The sequence below is a fragment of the Vulpes vulpes genome, unplaced genomic scaffold (genome assembly GCF_048418805.1).
Source record: "Vulpes vulpes isolate BD-2025 unplaced genomic scaffold, VulVul3 u000000740, whole genome shotgun sequence".
Taxonomy (NCBI): domain Eukaryota; kingdom Metazoa; phylum Chordata; class Mammalia; order Carnivora; family Canidae; genus Vulpes; species Vulpes vulpes.
The window spans coordinates 83,702-108,798 of NW_027325795.1; the positions used below are offsets into that span (position 1 = coordinate 83,702).

Here is a 25,097-nt window from a genome sequence, read left to right on the forward strand (position 1 = left end):
GGAAGAAGGGCCAGTGTTAGAAAGGACAGGGGAATTAATCAGCCACTGCCGGCTTTGAGGGTGGAAGGGGCCACGGGGCAAGGAATACAGCCAGCCTCTAGAAGGTGGAAAATGCAAGGAGACGCATTCTCTCCCGGCACCTCCAGAAAGAAACACACTGCTGACCTGTTTATCCCACGCCAGACCTCTAACCTGCAAAACTAAGATATTACATTTGTGAGGTCCGCAGTTGCTAGGTTCATGGTAATCAGTTACAGCAGCAAAGAAAACTGATACAGGCATTGCCATAGTGCTAGACTTGAATTATCACCATCATTTCAACAGAGAGAGAAAAAGCATTTGGCAAAATTCAACATCCATTCATGATAAAGACTCTCAGTAAAATAAAAATTAAGACTGTCAACCCAATGATGGACTCTTAGAATCTGCAGTTAACATGACAGTGATGAAAGCCAACATTATTTCCAACAGCAGTTGGTAAAGATCGTAACAAACAGGGTCATCGCTCTAGATTTCCTTACACTAGATATTGGTGCTATGTTCTTCTGTGCCTCGCCCTATCTTCAAAGCTGTTCAACATCCTTTTCTGGAATTTTGTCCTGGTCTCTGAACTGTGCTTATCAGTAGGAGGTTTGATAAATTTATATATATATATATATATATATATATATATATATATATATATATATTCACAACTGCCAGAGTCAGGAAGTTCAATTTTCTTATATAATCCATTGCTAGTTTGGCCAAATCCATTCCTGAAAGATCTTTAATTAGTTCAACAGGGCAGCCCAGGTGGCTCAGTGGTTTAGTGCCACTTTCGGCCCAGGGTGTGATCCTGAAGACCTGAGATCAGGTCCGGCGTCAGGCTCCCTGCATGGAGCCTGCTTCTCCCTCTGCCTGTGTCTGTCTGTCTGTCTCTCTCTCATGAATAAATTAAAATCTTGAAAAAAAAATTAGTTTCTCAACCTACTCAAGCAATGTGAAACTAGGCACTATGATACATTATAGACATATAGTTTATAAGCCTTTGGGACGATCAGGCTCTCTCCTAGAAATGTTGACTATCAGCCACCTTCTCCTAATTTATAAAGTGCTAGTAAGGGGGGAATAAATTCAGATAGTGCTTTAGTCACAAAAATATTTCCATGTATCTTAGAAAACCAACAGTGTTTTTTTCCTAGTCTGTAGATTAAGGAGACTGAAGACCAGAATAGGTTTTTAAAATAACAAGACCTGATTCAATTATTTTTAACATGAAGACCTTCATTGAATCACATCATCATTATAAATTTGTAAATCTAGAAGTTTTTGTATAGTGTTAATGATTTATATTGTACATATGGGAAACCTTCAGAAAGTTTTAGTAACCATTTTTAATTTGTTCTCTCTTTCTCTCTCTCTCTCTCTCTCTCTTTCTTTATGAGAGACAAAGAGAGGCAGAGATACAGGCAGAGGGAGAAGCAGGCTCCATGCAGGGAGCCCGATGTGGGACTCGTTCCCAGGACTCCGGGATTACACCCTAAGCCAACGGCAGACGCTCAACCACTGAGCCACTCAGGTATCCCGAATTTGTTCCTATTTCTTTATATATCTCTAGGAATATATTATCACAAGTTAAATTCAGAAAAGAACATGTTGCCTTATCTTTAATTATGGATCCATCAGTATTCCATTTATCATTATGAGGCCAGTTCTGGTAGTTAAGAAGTTACCTGGATTACATTATGTTTTTAAATGACTTGTTTTTATTTCTCATAAGGCTAGTTCAAATTGCAAACCTAAATTGACTGACTTATCAAAACAATTATACTGTTTATAAACATACCCTTTTTGGGATCCCTGAAGCTGATCTACTCCCTGCCAGTCACCAAAATACTATTTTATTTGGGAGTGTAAGAAAACAAAGGTTTACATCTTGTTTCCTGAATCTATTTAAAGATAGTTTTAAAAAGCGAGGGGGGGGGGGAAGTATCAGTTTTCAGAAAACCTAACAGCTGCATTTTAACAAATTATCCAAGACTCTTCTGATTATGGCACTAACAGTAACGTCACATTTGAAACACACACAAGAGAATGAATGAAACAGAAGTGCTAATAGAACTCTACATTTCCCTTCTTTGTAGAAAAAGTGAAATTTCAGTGTTCCAAGAACTGCCAATTCTTAAATTGCAAGGCTCTCCTTATTACAGCTCCACCAAAGATAACGTGCAAATTTCCACCCTACCCTGAAGAATAACCAATACTACATACATAGGTTATTCCTTTCCTACAAAGTTTTAGGTAGCAAATAAATCATTTCATTTTGCCTTTTAGAGCATTGTTGTCCCTTTAAACATGAAGGTTTCATAAAGATGTCATTTTTCAAAAAAAAAAAAAAAAAGATGTCATTTTTCCAGTCTACTTGTTCATGAGACTAATGCCCAATCTCAACGATGAGTGGAGTAGCTTGCTCTAAGTGCCACATGTTCAAGTGTGGTCAATCATAGTCATGGTAACACATTTCAAAGGTTGAGTTGAAAGACACAGCCTTCGTGGTCCATTTTCCTGCTTGGAAACTAGAAGGGTTATGTTAAGTCAGTGGTAGTAGTGACACACCACTCTGAATTTCCATGTGCTATCAAGAATGATTAGAATTTAAAACTATGCATCTTGGGGCACCTGGGTGGCTCAGTCAGTTGAGCGTCCAACTCTTGATTTCCGCTCAGGTCATGATCATGGGGTTATAAGATCAAGCCGCATATTGGGCTCCAAGCTAAGAGTGGGAGCCTGCTTGGGATTCTATCTGATCCCCCCTCACTCTCTGCCCCTCCCAGTTTATTCATTCTCTCTCTCAAAAAAAAATTTATATATACATATATATATATAACTATGCATCTAGGAAGGCATTTCAGAAGTACAGCTTAAAAAGAAAAAGTTTACAAATGCTGGTTTTCAACATGTCATCAGGCTTTCTTCTCTTGGTCACAGGTAAAAGAGACGGCTTGCCAGGGAATGGTGTGGTTCTTGATGAATACTCTGGCCCACAAGGTAAGCCAGTTTGTGGGCATAGTGACAAGGAGCAGGAACTCGAATGACACCCTTCAGCAGAAAGAACAACAACAAGGATTTCTTTAAACTTTCCATCTAAATTTAATGTTTCAGAGATATCAATTCAGAAGGCTCAAAAAGTATAGATTTAATGTTGAACAATCTTTGAGATCTAAAGGGAAATCCATATAAAAATACTTACCGGCAAATTATAATACATGTGGCATAGTCTGTAAGTGAGATACTGTATCCTATCTGGGGTGAAGCAAACCGTGTCGTGGATGACATTATAATGAGTGGGAGTGACAGTACCGTCTTTCACAGACTGACTCACGATAAAGAAATCATACCTGGAATCACAGAACACATGAATATAGACTATAGCTTATTTTCAGAAGAAAAAGAACATTGCAAACCTACTATCTGATGTGAGACAAATGGACAGAAATCCATTGTACAGAGTTTCCTTTATACTTAGAAGCCTGCTTAACTGTGGGGGGAGGATTTGGGAAAGCAAGTCCATAAAGGGCAATGCAACCACTGACCCATGTAATAATGCTCATGAGATTTCTATAGAAGCATCTGCGCTGACGCCTTGATGCAGAAACTTGAAACTGACACATTGGATCTGGCCACAGGGAAACTCAACTCAGAGTTCTAGGGATGGATGTTTTATGCCCCTCCCGGAGGATCAACGGAACCCATTCAAACCCCCTAATAGAATTGGCAAGATCCACCAGGTTCTTGTAGATACCGGCCTTTTTTTAAATTTTTATTTATTTATGATAGTCACACACACACACACACACACACACACACACACACACACACACACAGGCAGAGACATAGGCAGAGGGAGAAGCAGGCTCCATGCACCAGGAGCCAGACATGGGATTCGATCCCGGGTCTCCAGGATCGCACCCTGGGCCAAAGGCAGGTGCTAAACCGCTGTGCCATCCAGGGTTCCCTAGATACCGGATTTCTTATGTGTATTAGGCTATGCTTTATGTTAATCCTACTTTCCCACCTGCTTTTTCCTTTATCCCTTTCCTGTCTTCTACTAGATTGATCGATGCTTGTCTTTCCTTCCTTGCTCCCTGTCTGCTGGTATGAAGGGGTCCTGTTTCATTTCCCATCCAGGGTTCTACATTAATTCATTTGCACAATCGACAAATCTCTGCTTGACCAGAAGTTCTACCATTGCTCCTAACAACTGAAGAATCTCAGTATGTTTACAATATAGGCTTAAATTCTAAGAGAAAAAGGAAGATAGAAACCTCTAGAATCCCATGTGTATCTGTTCGTGTAATTTTTAAACCGTCTTTAGGTCAATCTATTCTCCACCAAACCACGCAAACCTTTTTTAAAAAGTTTCTATTTCTATTTGAATAAAAGAGAATCTCTAAATAAAAGTGGGGGGGGGGCTTACCATTGCCTCTTGGTCACCTCCACATCAATAACTGTTCCTGGAAGTGGGTTTTGAAGTCTTCCTTGAGACTCCACAAAAAATCTGGTGTTTATTCGTTTCTTCACCACAATGAAAGTTAGTTTGACCCTTAAAAGTAATGACAGATGTACTGTTGTCCTAGAGGCATTCAGAGTATTGAAGCACCACACACACACAGGATTCCTTAAGAAGAATCTGTGGAAGGTATAGTCCCCCCACACACCAACTTTACTGTCCTAGCTCCATGAGCCTGACCTAAGCAGTAAGAGAGGTTTCTATTCACAGCCACTCATATCTTAGGGGGAAGAACTTCCTCACAAGGTTGGGGCTGCTTCTATCTGTGGTGGGAACCAGGCCCCAGTGACAAGCAGAGGAGGCAGAGGAGAGGCATTCCCCAGCCCCAGGACCTACAAAACTCCAGAATAAAGAAGTTGCCTAAACACAAACCATCACCAGGCTGTGTTTATGGATTTTAATAAGTACCTGAGCTTAACAAGCCCTCCTACATCAAGGCTTCCAGGGAGATTAGAAAAAAGTTACAGGTTCTTAGGGGTTCCCTGGGGAGGATACAATCAGGAACATTCTAGTTCTGCTCTGTCCTCTGACTTGGGTGTGGACCAGAAAGTCAAAGAATGAATTCCCCATCCAGCAACTGATGCCCTCTGTGCCATGCTCTCTCTCTTAATTCACAGATCATAACTGTGATATTCCTTTCAAAGACTGAAATGTAGAGTTTAGAAAATCTGCACTTTACAATTTATATACCCAGAGTCTTTAGGGTACACAGATCTTAAGGAGGACTCAATCTGTGGGACTTCATGATCCATCAGTGCTTGAAGCTGACCATCCCCAACTCCATCCCGATACACAATGATAGCTTGTGGTAGAAACTGATTATGTTTACACCAGAGCTTCAGGGCAGCTGGAAGGAAACCAGAAACACGGGTGAATAAGCCGTAACTCAGAACCAACTGGCCACTGCTATTTGTAACAACTTCTAGGTTCATGTTCTTTCAATCCTGTAGCCTCCAGGACACGTTCACTGCCTTTTGGTCTTCACGTGAGCTCAGCATTTCTCAACAGCACCACTACAGAAATTCTGAGCCAGATAATTCTTTGTGGGGGCAGAATGGGTGTTGCTGTCTTCTGTAGCATGCCTGGTCTCTACCCGCTAGTTGGAGGCCAGTAGCACCTCCATCCCAGCTGTTACAATGGAGCGCATCTCTAGGCATTGCCAGACGTCTCCGGGGGGACAGTGTGTTCACTTGCAGACAACTACCCAGATGGAGTCAGGCACACCAATCTTGATGGGACACTAACCTTCCAAGCAGGTTTTAAGCCCGTTCACAAGCTCCTGCCCCGATTCCTGGAAAATGCACTGAGAGAACCACCTTGTTTGGAGAAAAATAAGCTGTCAGTTTGAGATAGGAGTCTTAAAAATTCCCTTATTTTTCATCCTGAGTTAATCTAGGACCTCTGGTGGCGGGGAGGGGGGAGTCACTATGAGTAGCTGAAGATCCAATCAGGAATCCATTCTTTGATGCCTCTGCAGAGATCGAAGCATTGGTCTCTTCCAGTACCCTAGGCATTTATTAAAATTGTGAATGCACACAAATAGGAATATGGAAGCATTCACTAACATTGGTACAAATTACACGCACTTTCAATGTGCAGGACTACTGCCGTCTCATGGTGGACACCCAAAATAAATAGCCAGTGTTCCTGGAGATTCCTGCTTCCAAGCTGAGGTCTTAAAAAAATGGTTCATCCATAATCATGCTTTATGGGAACCACCTGCTTTGGAGCAGTAATTTTTACTTGACCACTTCCCAACAGATCAAGCAATACTGGTCTCAAGTTTCTATCCCCTGTTTTTTTAATTGCTTCAAACTATTGCAATGACCTGACATGATATAATACATTTGTCTGCTTTTTTTCCCCAGAATTTACAGTCTACAAGATGAAATCATGGTATGTTCAAATGCTGAGAACAGAGCAGCGGAAACGTTGTGCCAAAAAGCAAGGGTTCGCCCTTTCATGAAGATGGCGCCGAAGGTGAAGAAGGAAGCCCCTGCCCCTCCCAAAGCTGAAGCCAAAGAAAAGGCTTTGAAAGCTAAGAAAGTGGTGAAAGGCGAGCAGTCACAAAAAAAAAAAAAAAAGATCTGCACGTCACCTACATTCCGATGACCCAAGACCCCGTGTCTCCAAAGGCAGCCCAAATATCCTCGAAAGAGAGCCCCCAGGAGAAACAAGCTTGATCACTATGCCATCAAGTTCCCCTTAACTACTGAGTCAGCCATGAAGAAAATAGAAGACAACAATACACTTGTGCTCATTGTGGATGTCAAGGCCAATAAGCACCAGATAAAACAGGCTGTAAAGAAGCTCTATGACACTGATGTGGCGAAGGTCAACACCTTGATCAGGTCTGATGGAGAGAAGAAAGCATATGTTCGACTGGCTCCTGATTATGAGCTTTGGATGTTGCCAACAAAATTGGGATCATCTAAACTGAGTCCAGCCAACTATAAATCTAAATATAAATTTTTTCACCATAAAAAAAAGCAAAAAAAAAAAAAAAAAAAAAAAAAGCAAGGGTTCAAAATTATTTATGAACTGAATGAAATCATTTGGGAAATATAAAAATTAATGAAAGGGAATAAAGGGAAAGGAGAGAAAATGAGTGAAAATCTCAGTGAGGGTGACAAAACATGAGAGACACCTAACTCTGGGAAACGAGGGGTAGTGGAAAGGGAGGTGGGTGGGGGTTGGGGTGACTGGGTGATGGGCACTGAGGGGACACTTGGCGGGATGAGCACTGGGTGTTCTATGTTGGCAAATTGAACTCCAATTTAAAAGAATTAAAAATTTAAAAATGAACCGAATGAGAGCTTAATTTCTTTCCATGATTGAAACATTATTTTCCACATGCCCTCCCACCATAAAAGCAAACCAATATTATATTAAACTAGAACTGGAACTAGACTGGAATAATTGATGCCATTCATGAAAATAAAAATGGACCCCCTTAAAGAATACTCTGTAATTATACCAAGGGGGCTAGTAAATCCTCAGGAAGCATAACAGTGATTGGTGATGGTCATACACATGCTAATGCTCAAGAAACTAAACTGAAGAATGTGCAAACTCCTTTGAAGGTAGGTTCTACTCTAAGCACAGAAAACAAAAGTATCCCTGGAGCAAGGGAGAAACATGAGATATGGAAGCATATGTTCTTCGGCAGATCCATTACATATAGATCTGTGAAGAGCAGATCCTGTACCTATAGGCTTCTGATTGTATTCCTAGGTCTGTCTTCCCCATGTGGGGCCTGAGTCCTTCCCCGTGTGTTAATGGGGAGACTCACTGATCATCAGAGCCCCCAGTGAGCAGAAATCTAACGCTTGGAATCTGTGACTATTGTATCGCCCCTGTGATTATGTCCTATGTCACAGTTGGCTTTAGGGAAGATTTTCCAGATGGACCTTATCTAATTTCATAACCCCCTGAAAAAGCAAGATAGCAGAAGGGGGAAGAGAGATTTGAAGCAGAACAAGGACTGTGTGCTCTGGGGGAGCAGGGCATTCGAGAAGGAATATGGATGAAGTCCCAGGAGCTGAAACAGGCCTGTAGCTGGCAGCCAGCAAGGAAAGGGGGACCTCTGTCCTTCATCTACCAAAAACAAAAACAAAACAAAAAAAAGATTCTACCACAAGGATGTGCACTTGCAATAGGACCTCAAGCCTCCAGAGGAGAATGTGGCTTGGCCAACATGGCCAACCTGATGGCTGCCTGACAGACCTTCGCGCAGACACAGGAGTGTCCTCTTAAGCTGCCATGTTTGTCGTCATCTGTTAAGCAGCAACAGAAAAATGATATAGACCCTTCCACATCAAATGTATTTGGAGCATAACTTTGCCAGAAGAGGAAGAGAATACCCTGCCCATGGCCCTCGTCAACAAACATTAGTTAGGCCCACCTCTCCTGTTTGGTCTACAGCTAGTTGCCATCTACACAATGTCTGCCTACGCCCACTCACTGCGTCAATTCCTGATTGATGCTGGACACGAAGCCTGCAATTGACTTCCGCCGATTTACAATATCATGGAAACAGTCGATACCAATGAACATCGCATTCTGTAACTGAAATTTTTTAAAAAAGGTAAGACATTGAGTTAGAACACAATAGAAGCACAATTAAGCAACTGCGTTTAAGATGGTTGAGTCTTAAATTCCACTGAACACAAGTGAAATAAAGAGAAGGCAATGAAATCCAACGTACTCCTGTCTCCACCTTCCAGAGGGCTCCTCCCATCTTGCAGTTCATCTGCTGGGCAATCTTTGTCGCAATGGTCATCAGCGTCTGGGGTTTGTCTAAGGTCCGTGCCACGACACACTGGCTTGGGGTCGGACACTTGACACACAGGTATTGTTTTATGCCATCATACAGGTCTTTCTTTTCACTGGACAGCACGCAAAGGACCTTGAAAGAAAGCAACAAGACTACCGAGGACATGAAACCACAGTAATGGGAGAAGTGGATGTCACGTCAAGCAAACTACCTAGGTGGAGGAACAGAGTCTGTTCATTCAATCCACAGCTGGCCCAGGAGGGTAAAGGGTCTGGAATCCCATTCCATTCAATAATGGCGAAGGTGAGCATATGGAAGAGGAAAGAGCCTAGGAGCCAGGCATGGGCAATATGCATGAATCACTTGCACTTGCAAAGTCTTTACGTCCTGGCTATTCTGTTTCTAGGAGTTTATCATGAAGTTGACACAGAGGGTTAACAAGCACAGACTGAAACGTACCATCATCAGGAACGTCACCCCTTACATGATGGGTGCTATGTGAGAGCACTTGCCAAGCATTGTACTTGACTCAGTTAATTCTTCAATAACCTACTGAGATCAAGACTAGTATCCCCATTTTACCCCTAAGCAAATAAGCTCAGGAGTTATGGAAACTGTCTGATGTACAGGCAGCAGGGCAAGATTTCTAACACGTGCTCAGACCTCCAACAGGACATGGGGTCATAAGAAAGAGCAATTACTGTTTGGTTGCTTTCTAACTATAATGGAAGATCCTCAATGTATTATTTCTAACATGATGATGCTTCTAGGAAGATTTTTTGGGGATAATCCTCAATCAGACTAGGGAAATTCCTTTCTCATTTTAAAAATTTCACATGAATGAATGTGGAATTCTATCAAATGCATTTTGTACTTTTTTTTTTTTACATTTAATCTGCAATTATTTTTCCTATAATTCACCACACTGTTTCTTTTTCTGAAGATTGCATTTCAGGCTTACTGTCACCCTAGGCCCATGGTATTCTACTTTTTTTTTTATGATTTTTAATTTACTTATCTGATAGAGAATGAGAGTTATCACAGGAGGAGAGAAAGAGAAAGAGGCACTGAGCAGGGAGCCTGATATTCTAATATCATTGCTACTTTCAAGTTATTCTTTGGTTTTTGAATGTATATGATTTAATGATTTCTAATTGTAATAGACTGCAGTCAATGTGTGTGTTTGAAAGGACACCAATCCATTATTGGCTTAGGATTTCTCCATGCCTGTTGGGATCACTTAAAGATGAAGGCTAAACTAACTTATAGATATGCTTTTCTTAAAGCACCTAATCTTTTGGGTACAGATTACACACACACACACCTCCATTTATTTATATATACACATATATAAATATACGTATTTATGTATATTTCAATAGCTCAATAAGTCAGGCTTTTAAGTACAATTGCAAAATCTAGATTCTAATTTTTTCTGTGATGATTTCTGAGTATTCAGAGAGTGGTCAGCTAATGCATCCTACAATTTCAGCTTCTGGAATAGCATAGGCCAGTCTCCTCCTAAGAAGAGCTGTTCAAACTGATGAAAACACAGGGACTGTGCCTGTTTGGGGCTCAGGCAGTCTAACAAGGTCATAAAGAGTTATTAGGTTAAGACAGGAAAGAAGTAGGGACCCAGAGAGATGATCTCAGCAATTGAGGCCACTTTCTCCCAAAGTGTTTGCCCACTCTCCAGTGAACATGGCTGAAAGGTCAGAGACCATGAACAGGCTGACAGCCTCAGAGACAGGAAAGGACAGAAATTGAAGACAAGTCCCTGCCAAAGAAAGGGCACTTGAGATTAATTTTGAGTGGTAGACACTCAAGATCTAACAGATGAGATTTATAACACTACAAGGTAAGACAGGAAGCTGCTGTCAATGGGACACCTGAGTGGCTCAGCGGTTTAGCACCTGCCTTTGGCCCAGGGCATGATCCTGGAGTCCTACATCGGGCTCCCTGCATGGAGCCTGCTTCTGTCTCTCCTGTCTCTTTCATGAATAAATAAAATCTTTGTAAAAAAAAAAAAAAAAGGGTGGGGGCAGCCCCGGTGGTGTAACGGTTTAGCACCGCCTGCAGCCCAGGGTGTGATCCTGGAGACCCTGGATCGAGTCCCACGTCGTGCTCTCTGCATGGAGCCTGCTTCTCCCTCTGCCTGTGTCTCTGCCTCTCTCTATCTGCATCTGTATGAATAAATAAATAAAATCTTAAAAAAAAAAAGTAAGTGCTATCAAATAGAAACTTACCATCTGTGTTTTGGAGGAAACATGATTTTCTAAGACGGTTGTATAGGACTGGACTGTATCACTTACTTCAAGCCTAGAAAATAAGTATATATCATCTGTATTCAAAAGTTAAGTATGTAACAAACGTTTTATGCAGCCAATGGAGCACCACATAAAAACAAGGTACAATGTTAAAAAAAAAAAAAAACTACTTTTAACTAATGGTCATGAAAGATTTACTTATTTGAGCGAGAGCTAAACCGCTGAGCCACTCAGGTGTCCCATTGACAGAGTAAAATCATTAAATCATATACGTTCAAAAACCAAAGAATAACTTGAAAGTAGCAATGATATTAGAATATCAGGCTCCCTGCTCAGTGCCTCTTTCTCTTTCTCTCCTCCTGTGATAACTCTCATTCTCTATCAGATAAGTAAATTAAAAATCATAAAAAAAAAAAGTAGAATACCATGGGCCTAGGGTGACAGTAAGCCTGAAATGCAATCTTCAGAAAAAGAAACAGTTAGTGTGGTGAATTATAGGAAAAATAATTGCAGATTAAATGTAAAAAAAAAAAAAAGTACAAAATGCATTTGATAGAATTCCACATTCATTCATGTGAAAAGAAATTTTTAAAATGAGAAAGGAATTTCCCTAGTCTGATTGAGGATTATCCCCAAAAAATCTTCCTAGAAGCATCATCATGTTAGAAATAATACTTTGAGGATCTTCCATTATAGTTAGAAAGCAACCAAACAGTAATTGCTCTTTCTTATGACCCCATGTCCTGTTGGAGGTCTGAGCACGTGTTAGAAATCTTGCCCTGCTGCCTGTACATCAGACAGTTTCCATAACTCCTGAGCTTATTTGCGTAGGGGTAAAATGCACACATAAGGGGAGGGGCAGACAGAGTGAATCTTAAGCATACTCTCCACTGAGCACCCAGCTGGATCTGAGCCAAAACCAAGAGTCAGATGCTTAACTGACTGAGCCACCCAAGTACCCTGATAAGTTTGTTCTTAAAACAAAAATAAGTTCAATGTTTGGCTTCCTCAGCATGTATCCCAATAGCCACAAACTATATATCCCCAAAGCCTATTTTACAGTTAATTGGAATAGATTAGGCTTTTTTGTTTACAAACCTCCAGGGTTTTAATACAGTGACCAATTCCTATAATTTAATATAATCTGACTCCACTTTACCTCCGATTTGAAGATCGGTTGTTATAGATCTTAATTTCAGCTCTACTTACATTTTTGCCTCTCTCATAGCTATGCCCATGGTGGGTGTGACTTTCCGTAGACTCTGTACTAAGGATGAGGCCGCTCCATAATTTCTCGTAGGATAGAGTATTAGCCAATGATCTAGTGACTTCACATTGAGTAAGGGTCCACTTCTGGTCTCTCTCGACCAATCTGCAAACTGTGGATGGGAGTCAAACTGGAAGACATAGTATAAGACTTCAATTTTTAAAGAAATACCGACAAAGAGCCTTTCTATTGCAAATTCTTGCTACTTCCTACTGAAACGTTACAATTTTAAACTTTGGTCATAACTGAATTACATACTCTTCCCTTAAGATAGTGGTAAGTAATACTGGGATTCTATCATGGGTTACTCTGGATTGTTTGGATTCTAGCTATTTGACTCTTAAGGATATACTTGGCAGATTGTTTTGCCACGAGAGATGTCCACAACTCCAAACATGGTAAACTATAGAGTTTACTATATGCCAAGGATGTTACATGCTTTCTAACTGAACACCTGCTCGCTCTCCCCTAGAGAAAGGACAAACAGCCCAAGAAGAGAGAGCAGTGAGTTACTGACCTGACTTAGGTCCTCTGCATTATTATTCATTTGGCCCCAAATGACTGCAAGAGTAACTAGAACATGACCATTTTGAAGCTGTCTTACCGCTCTTCTTCCTTGAAAAATTCTTACTTCTTTCAAGATCCTTCCCGAGAAGGACACGAAGTTGGTATCAAATTTCAAATCCCAGAGTTGAAGTTCCCGTTGTACCTCCCTATTTCTGAAAGTTAAAATATTTCCACAGAATAGAACCAAAGGAAATAAGCAAAAATGATGATCCATTTGCAAAATTCTAGTTAATCTAAGATGCCTTGTTGTTTGTCTTCTGTATTGACATGTTGCAGAGAGAGGGTTTCTAGTACTCTGAAATCATGTCCTTACTCTCACATTTGTGCTTAGGGTCTTTCTATTTTGTTCTTCCCCTCCAGACCTCCTCTAACTTTGCATCAATGGAACAAATAGAGTTGTTCCCACAAGAGGTCGTTTTCTTCCAACCTGTTGTTTTTTAGTTGGAGAATCTGAGATATCAAGAGTTCTGCACGGGTCTCATCTTCAGGACACACACACAAAGACACAGAGAGAAGAATAGGACTTACGTTTGTATAGTATTCATCAGTTTCCGTAATTCGTGCTGCCTTCTTTCTGGATCCAACCTCATATGAAGAGCCAAGTCTCTCATCACCCTGTAGTCTTTTCGCATTTTATCTGATAGACCTTTAAAAAGTTAAGAAGATATAGCTAAACAAGCAAGAATAAATATGTATGTGAAGAAGCCTTGATGATTTTATCTGGAAGAGGAAGAGCCAATGGAGAGAACACAGCTCTGGGTCATTATGGAGTACTGTGAAAAGCATGTACTTCTACATCATAACATCTGGGGCTTGAAAGGGGTGGTCTTCTATGAGGACTGCATAAATCTGAAGTACCTGTCAGGTAGCATAGCTCAGGAACCAGCATTATAGGCTTATGGGGTGTGTCCTGTTGGCTCTTTTTCCATTTGCCTTTGCTGATCAACAGTGGCTGAGTTAGGTCAGTAACCTCTGTATTATACTGCTGCTCAAAAGAGGTGAGAAAGAACACTGGTGTGACTGTCAGCAAAGCCTAGTCAAGTCACCTAAATAGGTACAAAAAAGTCTGGATCACCAACAGAGGCCCAGGGGTGTGCTAGGAAGACTATTTCCCCAAGTTTAAGAACACGTTAAAGATACTCTTAATAGTCTCTTAATTTAGATGTCCCAGGGATGACCTCTTTTTTCCCTGTAAGCACACATGGCCCAGGAGAACAAGACTCTCATAAACATTGTGTTGGGGTCACTGTACCAGCCTTCTTTGACTTGCTATAGGTAAATGCAGGACCAAGCCTTGAATTACATATTTCTCACTATAGTACTGCCTTAAAAAATTAAGGATGTAATTAAGAACTTTGAAGAGGATTCCCACATTAATGGGGGACGACAAACCTGGTCACTCCTTGCAGCTGCAATACTACAGCTATTCCAAACATGCCTCCTGCATCATCGAAACTTTTCCGCCAGGAAAAGGCATTTGCCAAGACATTTATCCAGAAGCTCCTATCCCTAGGCTGCAATTCCTGTACAATAAAGTGCCTTTCCTCTCCCACATAAAGTGATGGTCTGTCATAGATCCTTCCATGCTGACCAGTGAGATCCTCATCAGTCACCAGTTAGCCACATGAATTCTGGTGGGATTGGTTAAGTATCTTGAGAATGTCAAAGGAGTTCCAGAGACAAGAAGACTTCAAATCCAGTGTTCATGGTGCTTTACCTCTGGAGCTGAACTACTACTTTTAATTCTCTGTAGTTATTTGAAAGGCAGCTGGGATTCACCTCCGTTCCCCTGCTTCTAGAGTCTTAAGGCAGGAGCTTGTGCAAGTATATGTATATACATGTGTGCGGAATCATGGCATCATTTTAGGGCCTCAATCACCACTCCCACCCCTGAGACTAGCACAGCCTTTGTACAAGCTGTTCTGTCGAGAACTTTGAGAAACACACTATTAATTCTCATGGCTGTCCTGTGATATCCCATAGGGATCTCCTACAACACCAACTTCTGCATCTCCACAGGAATTTCCTTGTCCCACTTTGCATTACTATGAAAGCTTTTCTGCAAGCCAGGATTGTGCTTTCCTTTTAAGGGCTCATCTATGGATTTCAGGATTTTTCTAGATCTCATGACAATACAACTAGATTGCCATCTGTTATTATACTGAGTTCCCACCAGGACATCCCAAGACTACTCAAGTCATTTCAAAGGTCACCTAAACCAATGACTTTTGAAGTAAAATCTGGAGAATGATCAAGCAAATATCAGCCTGATATCCCTGTCTGCAACTCCATCATAGGCTATGTCAACCCAACAATCCCCAAGCCAGCTCCTCACACAGAATCTCCCATTGCAATAAGTGATGCCAGCCTCCACTCACTTCCTCAGATAAAGCCAGAGACTCCTCTTACCATTACTCACTACATTTGAGCCATCAAAAGTCCTCTTGTCTGCCCCATCCATTCCCTTTCTAATCCAGGTTACCATTATCACTGATCTAAATAGACTTAAGCACCTCCCTACTGGTGTCCCTGCCTCCCTTTTTACCCGCATATTCCCTGTACCCATACATTCCCTGTACATTAGACCCACATCTGTAAAATAAAGTGCCCCATTTCATCTATCTGTATAGTCTCACTTAACGGTAAAATCCAATGTGTGTAGGTGGATAGAACTTTATACAGTGTGGCTCCCACGTCCTCCTCTGACGTCATATCCTGCAACCCTGTACACGTCCCACCCACAACTGGGTTTATTTCTTGACAGGACACTCTAGCCTTGTTTGGGATCTGGATACATCATGCCCATCCTGAAAGTGGTGTAAGAGACAATTCTTCTCACCAATCTGCACACAGCTTGCTCCTTTCTGACAGTCACATGCCAGCTACTCAGAGCTTTCTATGACCAGCAGTCTAAGCCACCAGACATTCTCCATAACACCTCTTGATTATCTGCATAGATTTCCCCCAATACATGCTTTCTTCTTGTCTGCCATCTCTCTTCCTGCTACAAGGATGCAAGTTCCTTAAGAACAGAGAACTCAGTAGTCTTACCAATGTATACCCAAGTTGTATAATGAGCACTCATTACATGCTTTCAGGTTAAACAAGTAAGTACTAAGCGTGGAGCACAAGTGGGGATGATGCCATAATAGCACCATACCCTTGAATGGCTGTGTACTCTCAGTGCTTCCAAGTAGCTAGGTTTTGGATTCCTAATAAAATTTAGAGAAAAAAAAACCCCAGCTTATACTTTTCTAAGTTCTTTCCGTTTGCTATAAATATCTCTAACTCCTTGAATTCTCTCTTAACTGCCAAAGCTAGAGAACCAACCTCACCACCTAGTGCATCTTTGTTCATGAAGTTTACTTGTTTCTTTGTGAATAAAGATTGAGGAATCCGGGATCCCTGGGTGGCGCAGCGGTTTGGCGCCTGCCTTTGGCCCAGGGCGCGATCCTGGAGACCCGGGATCGAATCCCACATCGGGCTCCCGGTGCATGGAGCCTGCTTCTCCCTCTGCCTATGTCTCTGCCTCTCTCTCTCTCTCTCTGACTATCATAAATAAATTAAAAAAAAAATAAAAATAAAAAAATAAAAAAAAAAGATTGAGGAATCCATGAGTTATGAGATTTAGCACACAAGTGACATAATTTCTGATAGTAATTTTTCACTTTTTCATTTTGAACCAAGTCCTAGAGAGCTGAAACTTCTACATAGGTGAAGTCCTCATATCTGAAATTTTGCCATATTTTATTTTCAACCCACCAATCCATCAACATGTTTAAAACTATCATAGCCATGTCCAAGACTCATTAAAGAGGTCTTATTGGAGCCATTCTAATTATGTAACATATATACAAGGTACCCAAATACATGGACAAATTCATGTAAGTTATAATACCCTCCAAGAGAAACCCTGTAATATATAGATTTTGACTTATGATCTAACATGTGACTATCAGTTATACATAGGAGACATATTTGATTAAATAAGAAAAAATATTTAGACATACTGAAATAAAAGATTGCATACCTCCCTGTAGTAGTCTACAAAGGTGATTTCAGCACCACCTGATTTCTTAAATTTGGTTCTGGGATTATCCTCCCAATTAATAGCATCCACCCTATAGGTTTTGTTGTTATACCTGTGGAATATTCACAATATATGGTATTATTCCTAATGTATTCATAGCATGGGATCAGGCAAGAATTAATAGGCTTTAAATCCTACAGGTAATTGCAGGATATATCAGCTTTATTATATTCAATATATTCACCGAGTTGTACACTCTTCAACACAACCCAAACACCACAACCACGAGCAGTCACTCCTCATGTCCACTCAACTTCCCCAGTCCTTAGATAACTGCTAGTTTAAAGTCCATCCTATACGTTTGCCTACCTGACCTGTTGCATAGGAATTGAGTCATACGATATGTGACCCTTCCTGACTGCCTTCTCCCACTCAGCATAATGTCTTTCGAGATTCATTCCTGCTATAGCATATACTTGTACTTAATTCCTACTTATTGCCAAATAAAAACATAGCATATCTATAATGGGATATATGTTTCAGCGGATGAACATTCAAGTTGTTTACACTCTTAAGCTATTATGAATAATGCTGTCAGGTCTACAAAATTGGTACATTGGCCATAAGTTTTCATTTTTCTTGGGTACATAACCAGGAATAGAACTGCTGGATCACATGGCCACACTATATTTAGCATGTTGAGGAAGTGCCATACTGTTTTCCAAGGAGATCATACCATTTCACATTTATACCAGCAACGTTTGAGGGTTGGTTCTGATTTTTCACATCCTTGCCAACATTTAGTATCTGCTTTCTTAATTTTAGCCATCCTAGTGGGTACGAAGTGCTATTTCACTGTGGTTTTACTCTGCATTTCCCTCATGGCTAATAACATTGAGTATATTTTCATGTGATTATGGATCATTTTTATATTTTGTTCAGAGAAATGTTGATTCAGATCCTTTACCCATTTTTTAAAAGTTATCTTTTGACTTGTACCTGTTCTTTACTTAAATAGATGCAAGTTAGGAGATTGAGAGAAAACAATTGCAAATCACCTTTCTATCCATTGTTTTTCACTTTTGACTTTGAAGAACAAACGTGTTTAATTTGATGAAGTACAATTTATACTTTTCTTTTGTCATCCCTTCTCTGTTGGTGTCCTATAAGGGTTTTGCTCACCTAAAGAAGATTTACTCCTATAGTTTCTTCAAAGACTTTTAAACTTTTAACACTTACATTGAGGTCTATTTTGAGTTTATCTTGGAGTGAAATTGGAGTTAATTTTGTATATTGTGTCAGGAAGGGCCAGGTGGATACCCAGTGGTCACAGCAATATTTGCTGAAAGAGTATTCCTTCTCTAAACTGTCTTGACACTCTTGTTGAAAAAAAGAAACTGACTATAAACTGACTTTGGGACTCAATTCTATTCCATCAATCTTTTCATCTGTCCTTTTGCCACTGTCTTGATTACTAGCTTTATAAGTTTTGAAATTAGGGAGCAAAAGTCCTCAACTTTACTCTTAAGATGATGTTGCTAAACAACTTTCAATCCACACTCAAAGTGTCTGGTTTAAAGGGAGAGCAAAAAACTAACTTCAAGTGGAAATTTGCCCATAGGTTCTATCTAATTAAGCCCTGATTTTTTTTTAACTAGTTAGACACAAAGCAAAAGAAATTTGGAAGGAATATATTCTGTTATGTGCAGGACAGGGTTCCACAAGATGACTGGATCAGCATTAGGAATTAAGAACAGCGAAGTCTACAAATGACACGTATCCCTCTCTCATGCAATAGACCTAGATGAGAAAAGCATGGACTGACTTGGCCATTGCCATGCCAGGTCAGCTTCTGAACTTTAACTACTGAGTGGTTTGAGAACTATGGGAACATCTTCTCGGGGTGGGGGTGGTGATCAAAGTAATGGGATAGGTTTGTTGTTTTTTTTTTTTTTTTTAAGCAGACTTACAGTGTAAAAACAATTGACCCGATTAATTCTTTAGAAACTTGCTCAACATCTTCCTTTCTGGTTTGTGGATCACGAAGACCTGTTATTAAATCATAAGCTGTTTGCATTCGGAGCAGTTTATGGTTCACATCAGCACAGAGGGTAATGCTGGTTTCATACTCAAGAATAGAAGTAACGTATCCAGGCCAGATGACCAGCCTGCAAATAGAACACGTTAGATGGGATTATCAAACTCCAAGCTCTGAGTATAGAGCAAGTGTCACAGGGCCCTAAAAAGGCACTTGAGAGTCAAGCCGTTTCATCTCTTATTTTTAATAAGAAATGGTCTTTTGAAGGACCTTTCCAATAGAGATTTACCTGCTGTGCTAGTTATACCTAATTTTTGTTAAACCATTTTATCATCAACCACAGGCTTACACATATATACCTACATATGTATGCATGTGAGAATCTATGGGATTTAGATGTATACATTACAAACATTACATGAAACTATTTTATACCAACTTGTGATTGAAGAACTCAGTGGCCTCTTGCTTGTTATAATAGTTGCGACCAACTTGCTTCAAATTCATCTGCTTCAAAATTCTAAAAATTGAAGAATAAGTTTTGTTGAAATAGTATGAATATTAAGCATTTGGTAATACACATGAGGATACATTAGGGGGAAAAATCTGCCAGCAACTTTGTATTACACATAATAAACAGATGTACCTGGTACAAGTAAATTATATTGTGAGGTAGATATTAAGGTCCATTTATCCTCTGTTTTCCCCTCCTTTCCCTTATATACAACAAACTGTCATGGAAAGACCATTAGGATATCCTCCATTCCCAGAAATGAACCAAAACATCTTTTGCAGATGATGTGCCTCCAATTTGGGATATTTGTCCACCACTGTTACTACAAAATAAAAAACCAGTGCATTTGCTCTAGGGAGAAATATGCATAGGCATGCATACTCGATGTATGCTCCTCCTTCCAGGCAGGTCCAGGCACAGGATATGGGGGTAGGCAGGGAGAATACTGAGGATAGGCCACAGAACTTAAGCATGTCTAGGTGAGGGTCAAGTCCCATTTCATCCCCAAGATCCGTTGCCCTCTCAGGATGAGGAGGTGTCAAGAACATGAAATTCTAGGAGCAAATGTCTATGTTCAATGCCACTGACACATGAACACAGTCATATCTCAAGGAAACTAAAGCTTATAAACACACCTTCTAAAGAGAATGTTGTAATAGCGTAAGCAGTCTGGTGAGTTGGGTGAGAGTTCGCTGATGAATTCAATGGTCAGCTTCACAACCTGGTTTTTCAGTAGGCTGACCAATTCCGTTTTCTGAGATAAAGAAAAAACAAGAGGGTCTAGCAGTCCTTCCGAAGACAATAAGCTCATTATTGAACCACAAATCAATAGGTCACCTGGGTATAAAACACACCAGTGTGACACATGCAGGGACAATACAAGACTTATAAGGCTAAAGTGAGGAGTCAGAATTAAACATTTACAACTACTTTTTTTTAACTTAAATGAGCTCCTGTAGATTATCCATTTGGTAAATAGATGTTTATTGAAAAAATATTAAGTCCTTCTAATGTTTTTGCTGAAAGATAAAAACTATTCAATACTTCATCAGCACTTGACCCATATTTGCCTTTGAAAATGTAAAAACATGTATATATTTTGCTCTCAGATTCATTTTAAGCACTGACATAAAAAAAAGCACTGACATGAGGCAGGAGGGAACATCAGTGATAAGCACACATGGCACGTGGGTGTTACAAATCCCATGGGCAAGAGATCTTCAGGTCTCCTCAAATCGTTGTACAAAAATGGTATTTGCTTTAAAACAGTGAAGATGTGAGAGGAAGAGAACAAAGGTCAAGAAAATGTCTAGGGTGACTGGGTGGTTCAATTTGTTAAGCATCTGCCTTTGGCTCAGGTAGTGATCCCAGGTCCTGGGATTGAGCCCCGAGTTGTGCTCCCTGCTCAGTGGGGAGACTGCTTCTCCCTGTTCCTCCGCCCTCTTGCTCATTCTCTCTTGCTCTATCAAGTAAATAAAATTTAAAAAGAAAACATCCAATAACAGTACTTAACCGGCAACAGTAGCTTGTGAGGTAATAATAAAGAGCTCCCATCAAATATATGGCACTCTCCAATAAATGCTTTATGCTGCAAAAGCAATTCTGAACGAACTTTTCCATCCTCGATGTCTGGCATGTAGTCAATGTTGTACTTATATGTGACCTGCTGGGGGCGGGACGTCACTCGGAAATGGTTTGTGAATAGCTTTACAGGTCTACCCAGCGTGCCTGCAAAAATGAATTCACGTGTCAATAATGAAACAAGCAGACTGACTGTACCTAAATAATGTGGACATCCCAATACTGAAAGCCAAAGTTAGGCCAAACAAGGATATTAACCACCAAACACATAAACATTTACATACAGCTGATGTCCAGAGTATGTATCATCCATTTAGAGGAGTCCTCACTCAAGCAGACATTTAGAGAGTTAAAATAGAAGATTAAAATATTTAACAAGAGATCAGAAGAAAGATCTCTAACACAAGGCTTCCAACAGGGGGAGTGGGTGGGGAGCCAGAATAATGTAAATGTTGTAATTATGCTTAGGTTTCTTTTATCTAAAGTCTCAGTGCATTCAAAGAGCTGGGTCATTCTGTCTTAGTGGCTATAAAAGGAAGAGAAAAATGGAGAGTCCATCTAGGACTCTCTAATAGTCTCTGTTTCTGCAAAATCAGGTGCCATTACAACAACGTAAGCAGATTGGGAGGTTACCTCCACTCACAGTGATGGGATGAAGTTTTACACACACTCTTAAACACAAACATGCACAGGTTTCACGTGAACAATTCCCTCAGGCTGGGTCGTTAATGGCCAGCATACCTGTCGTGGACTCTCTAACATGTTCCAAGTACTGTCGGGTATCCACCACATGGTCTCGAAAAATGCCCCCAAAATGCTTTCTCTCCTTCAGTGAGGTTGCCCGCAGTCTAGTCGCCAGCTGGAGTTCCTCTACATGGAAACGGATGTGAAAGCCATGAGTCTTATACAATAAAAAAAGGGAGGAGACATAAAACCACAAAGGACAATATTAAACACCAGCTATTAAGTAAAACTAAGTTGAGGTCGCTGGAGTTAGGAAAGTTAGGACTGTCCAACAATCCAAAGGGTATTTCAGTCATTGGTCACCAGAAAGGGGGAATGGGACCTGGAAACCCCTCTGAACAAGAGCCCACCCCACATCAGTGGCCGGCCTGGCCAGCCCCACATCCATCCCCATGGAATCTGCTTTTGCGCCAGACACTTGTCCGGAGTGCAAGCAGAAACTTTGTCCTTAGCCAGCAGCTTTATAGGCCAATCACTTGGCACCTCACTGCCCTCTCAGGAGCACTGGAAAATGCTGACTGAATAAGCAGTTTATAAAAAAAAAAAGTGCATGAAATTGCCTTTGATACAAAATAACTGAGATGTTCTTTTTAACAGCTACTGGAAAAGGCTCTATTTTTTAATTACATTGAAATATGCGTACAGACTTTACGAGGCACCATTTGGAGGACAAGACAAAGCAGTCTTTCAAATACCCTGAAAGAGGGGATTTATGAAGATGGAGGAGTAGGGTCCTCACCTCACCAGGTCCCCAACTTCCCTACAGAACTTCCAAACCATCCTGAACACCTACGAATGTGACCTGAGATTTAAAGAGAGAACAGCCGGAACTCTACAGAGAGAAAAGTTTTGGCTTCTAACAAGACAAGACAGGAAGGGGGAAAGGGAAAGGGAGAAAGGGAAAGGGGAAAAGGGAGAAAGGGGGAAAGGGGGAAAAGGGGAAAGGGGGAAAGGGGGAAAGGGGGAAAGGGGGAAAAGGGGAAAGGGGGAAAAGGGGAAAGGGGGAAAGGGGGAAAAGGAAAGGGAAAGGGAAAGGGAAAAGGAAAGGGAAAGGGAAAGGGAAAGGGAAAGGGAAAAGGAAAGGGAAAGGGAAAGGGAAAGGGAAAGGGAAAGGGAAAGGAAGGAAGAAGCCTGGGGCAGGTGGGGGGGTGGGGAGCTGCAGGCCAGAGGAGATGGCTCCAGCCTGGCGGGAAAGCCTGGGCGCCCCTAGAGCCCAGCCCCGGAGAGGAGGGGTGTCGGGCTGAACCCCAGGAGGGGCGGCGGAGTCCCCAGGCTCCCGGGGTCACTAGCAGACGAGGCACGGCCGGGGCAGAGCGCCCCAGGCCCGCGGGCCCAGCTCGGGACAGCGCTGGAGCCGCAGGCGGCGGGGCCTCAGGGAGAAGCAGGGGGGCAGGCGGGGGCTCCGGGCGGGCGGGGCGCTGCACCTGCTGCCTTCGGGCGCCCGCCATGGCCCCGGGAGCGCGGTGCAGGCAGCACAGGCCCCGGAGCCCAGGGCCCGGGGGACACGGCCGAGGTCCTGCCTCCCCCCGGGGCGGGTGGAGGCTTCACAACTGCAGAATTAAGATCTCATCAGGCTGAAGTTAAAAATCAATTAAATGAGGTGCAATCCAAATTGGGGGTCCTAATGGCAAGGCATAAGGTGCTGGAAGAAAGAATGAGCAACACAGAAGACTCCTTGATGGCAAGGAAGGAAGCTGAGGAAAACAGAGAAAAACAATGAACGGACCACGAGGAAAGGTTAAGGGAAATACATGACAGCTTCAGAAGGAAGAATTACGTATCACTGGGGTTCCAGAGAGCACCCAGAAGGACAGAGGGCCAGAAAGCATATTTAAACAAATCCAAGCTGAGAGCTTCCCTAATTCAGGAGGGGAATAGGCACTCAGACCCAGGAGATAGAGTGGTCCTCCCCCCAAATCAATAAAAACCGTTCAACACCTCAACACTTAATAGTGAAACTTGCAAATTCTATAGAAAAAGAGAAAATCTGTAAAGTAGATAGAGGCAGCAGATTCTTAACGAATATGGGGAGAATTGTTACATTAATAGCAGACCTCTCCTCAGAGACCTGGGAGGCCAGAAAGGGCTGGCGGGATTGATTCAGGGTCCTAGATGAGAAGAACATGCAGGCAAGAAAACTCTATCCAGCAAGGCTCTCATTTTTTTTTTTTTTTTAATTAATTTTTATTGGTGTTCAATTTACCAACATACAGAAAAACACCCAGTGCTCATCCCGTCAAGTGTCCACCTCGGTGCCCGTCACCCATTCCCCTCCCACACCCGCCCTCCTCCCCCCTTCCACCACCCCTAGTTCGTTTCCCCGAGTTAGGAGTCTTTATGTTCTGTCTCCCTTCCTGATATTTCCCAACATTTCTTCTCCCTTCCTTTATATTCCCTTTCACTATTATTTATATTCCCCAAATGAATGAGAACATACACTGCTTGTCCTTCTCTGGTATTATGCTGAGTGAAATAAGTCAATCAGAGAAGGACAGCAAGGCTCTCATTCAGAATAGAAGGAGAGATAAAGAGCTTCCAAGATAGGCAGAAACTGCAAGAATATGTGACCACCAAACCAGCTCTGCAAGAAATATTAAGGAGTATCATAGGAAAATTAACATGCTTCCAGAAAATTTGTTCAGGTTTAAGTGAGCAGTTGAGATAGAAATGATTTATATATGCTGTGATTTAGTCTATGGGTTTATTTGAAAATTAGTCACCATGCAGTCTGTTTTTATAGTGTATGCATAATGATTGTACTATATAGGAAGGATGACGTGGTGTTACATTATCCCTAATAGGAACAACGCTTTTAACTGTTAAAGAGTAATCTTGCTTTCCTCAGGAGGGGGGAAAAAACCAACTCTACAGAGCTCCAGACATTCTGTACAATCCCTTAGAGGATGGGGCTTCTGCACACACTTTTGGTCAAAGAAGAGACTAAGGGCACATCTTTTGAAAACATTCTAATGAAATGACTCATAAACCCATTCCACCTATAACTGTAATTTAACTCAAATACCAATAACTAGAGCTTGGCTCAGCAGGGATTCCTTAGAGCGAGGCATAAAGCCTTGTGAAGGAAGCTGGGATATGCCACCCCAAAATATATATGTATATATATTTTTGGGAAGAGGAATCCAGAAACAAATCTTAGTGTTAATGTCTTCCCATATATTTACCTTTCCAGTATGCCGCCCTTGATAGTCTAAAATTGCTTTTCTTTAGGCTATCATTTTTTCTACAAATGTATTATTGTTC

General features: G+C 41.3%; 1 protein-coding gene across 1 annotated transcript in view; it reads right to left on the reverse strand.

The window, feature by feature from the left end:
- Window positions 1–281: 281 nt before the first annotated feature.
- The window catches only part of LOC140597426 (piwi-like protein 1), a 57,403-nt gene continuing 32,587 nt past the window's right edge, over window positions 282–25,097 (reverse strand). Inside the window, exons 2-19 of the mRNA XM_072745692.1 lie at window positions 21,834–21,962; window positions 21,025–21,239; window positions 20,147–20,265; window positions 19,437–19,517; window positions 18,930–19,127; window positions 16,960–17,071; window positions 13,788–13,914; window positions 13,458–13,575; window positions 12,967–13,081; window positions 12,305–12,492; window positions 11,075–11,147; window positions 8,760–8,960; window positions 8,517–8,620; window positions 5,798–5,868; window positions 5,243–5,399; window positions 4,460–4,585; window positions 3,233–3,380; window positions 282–3,081 (exon numbers count right to left, since the gene is read on the reverse strand). Of these exons, the coding sequence (XP_072601793.1) occupies window positions 2,965–3,081; window positions 3,233–3,380; window positions 4,460–4,585; window positions 5,243–5,399; window positions 5,798–5,868; window positions 8,517–8,620; window positions 8,760–8,960; window positions 11,075–11,147; window positions 12,305–12,492; window positions 12,967–13,081; window positions 13,458–13,575; window positions 13,788–13,914; window positions 16,960–17,071; window positions 18,930–19,127; window positions 19,437–19,517; window positions 20,147–20,265; window positions 21,025–21,147 (2,178 nt within the window). The 5' untranslated portion in view covers window positions 21,148–21,239; window positions 21,834–21,962 and the 3' untranslated portion in view covers window positions 282–2,964. The remainder of the gene's footprint in view (window positions 3,082–3,232; window positions 3,381–4,459; window positions 4,586–5,242; window positions 5,400–5,797; window positions 5,869–8,516; window positions 8,621–8,759; window positions 8,961–11,074; window positions 11,148–12,304; window positions 12,493–12,966; window positions 13,082–13,457; window positions 13,576–13,787; window positions 13,915–16,959; window positions 17,072–18,929; window positions 19,128–19,436; window positions 19,518–20,146; window positions 20,266–21,024; window positions 21,240–21,833; window positions 21,963–25,097) is intronic.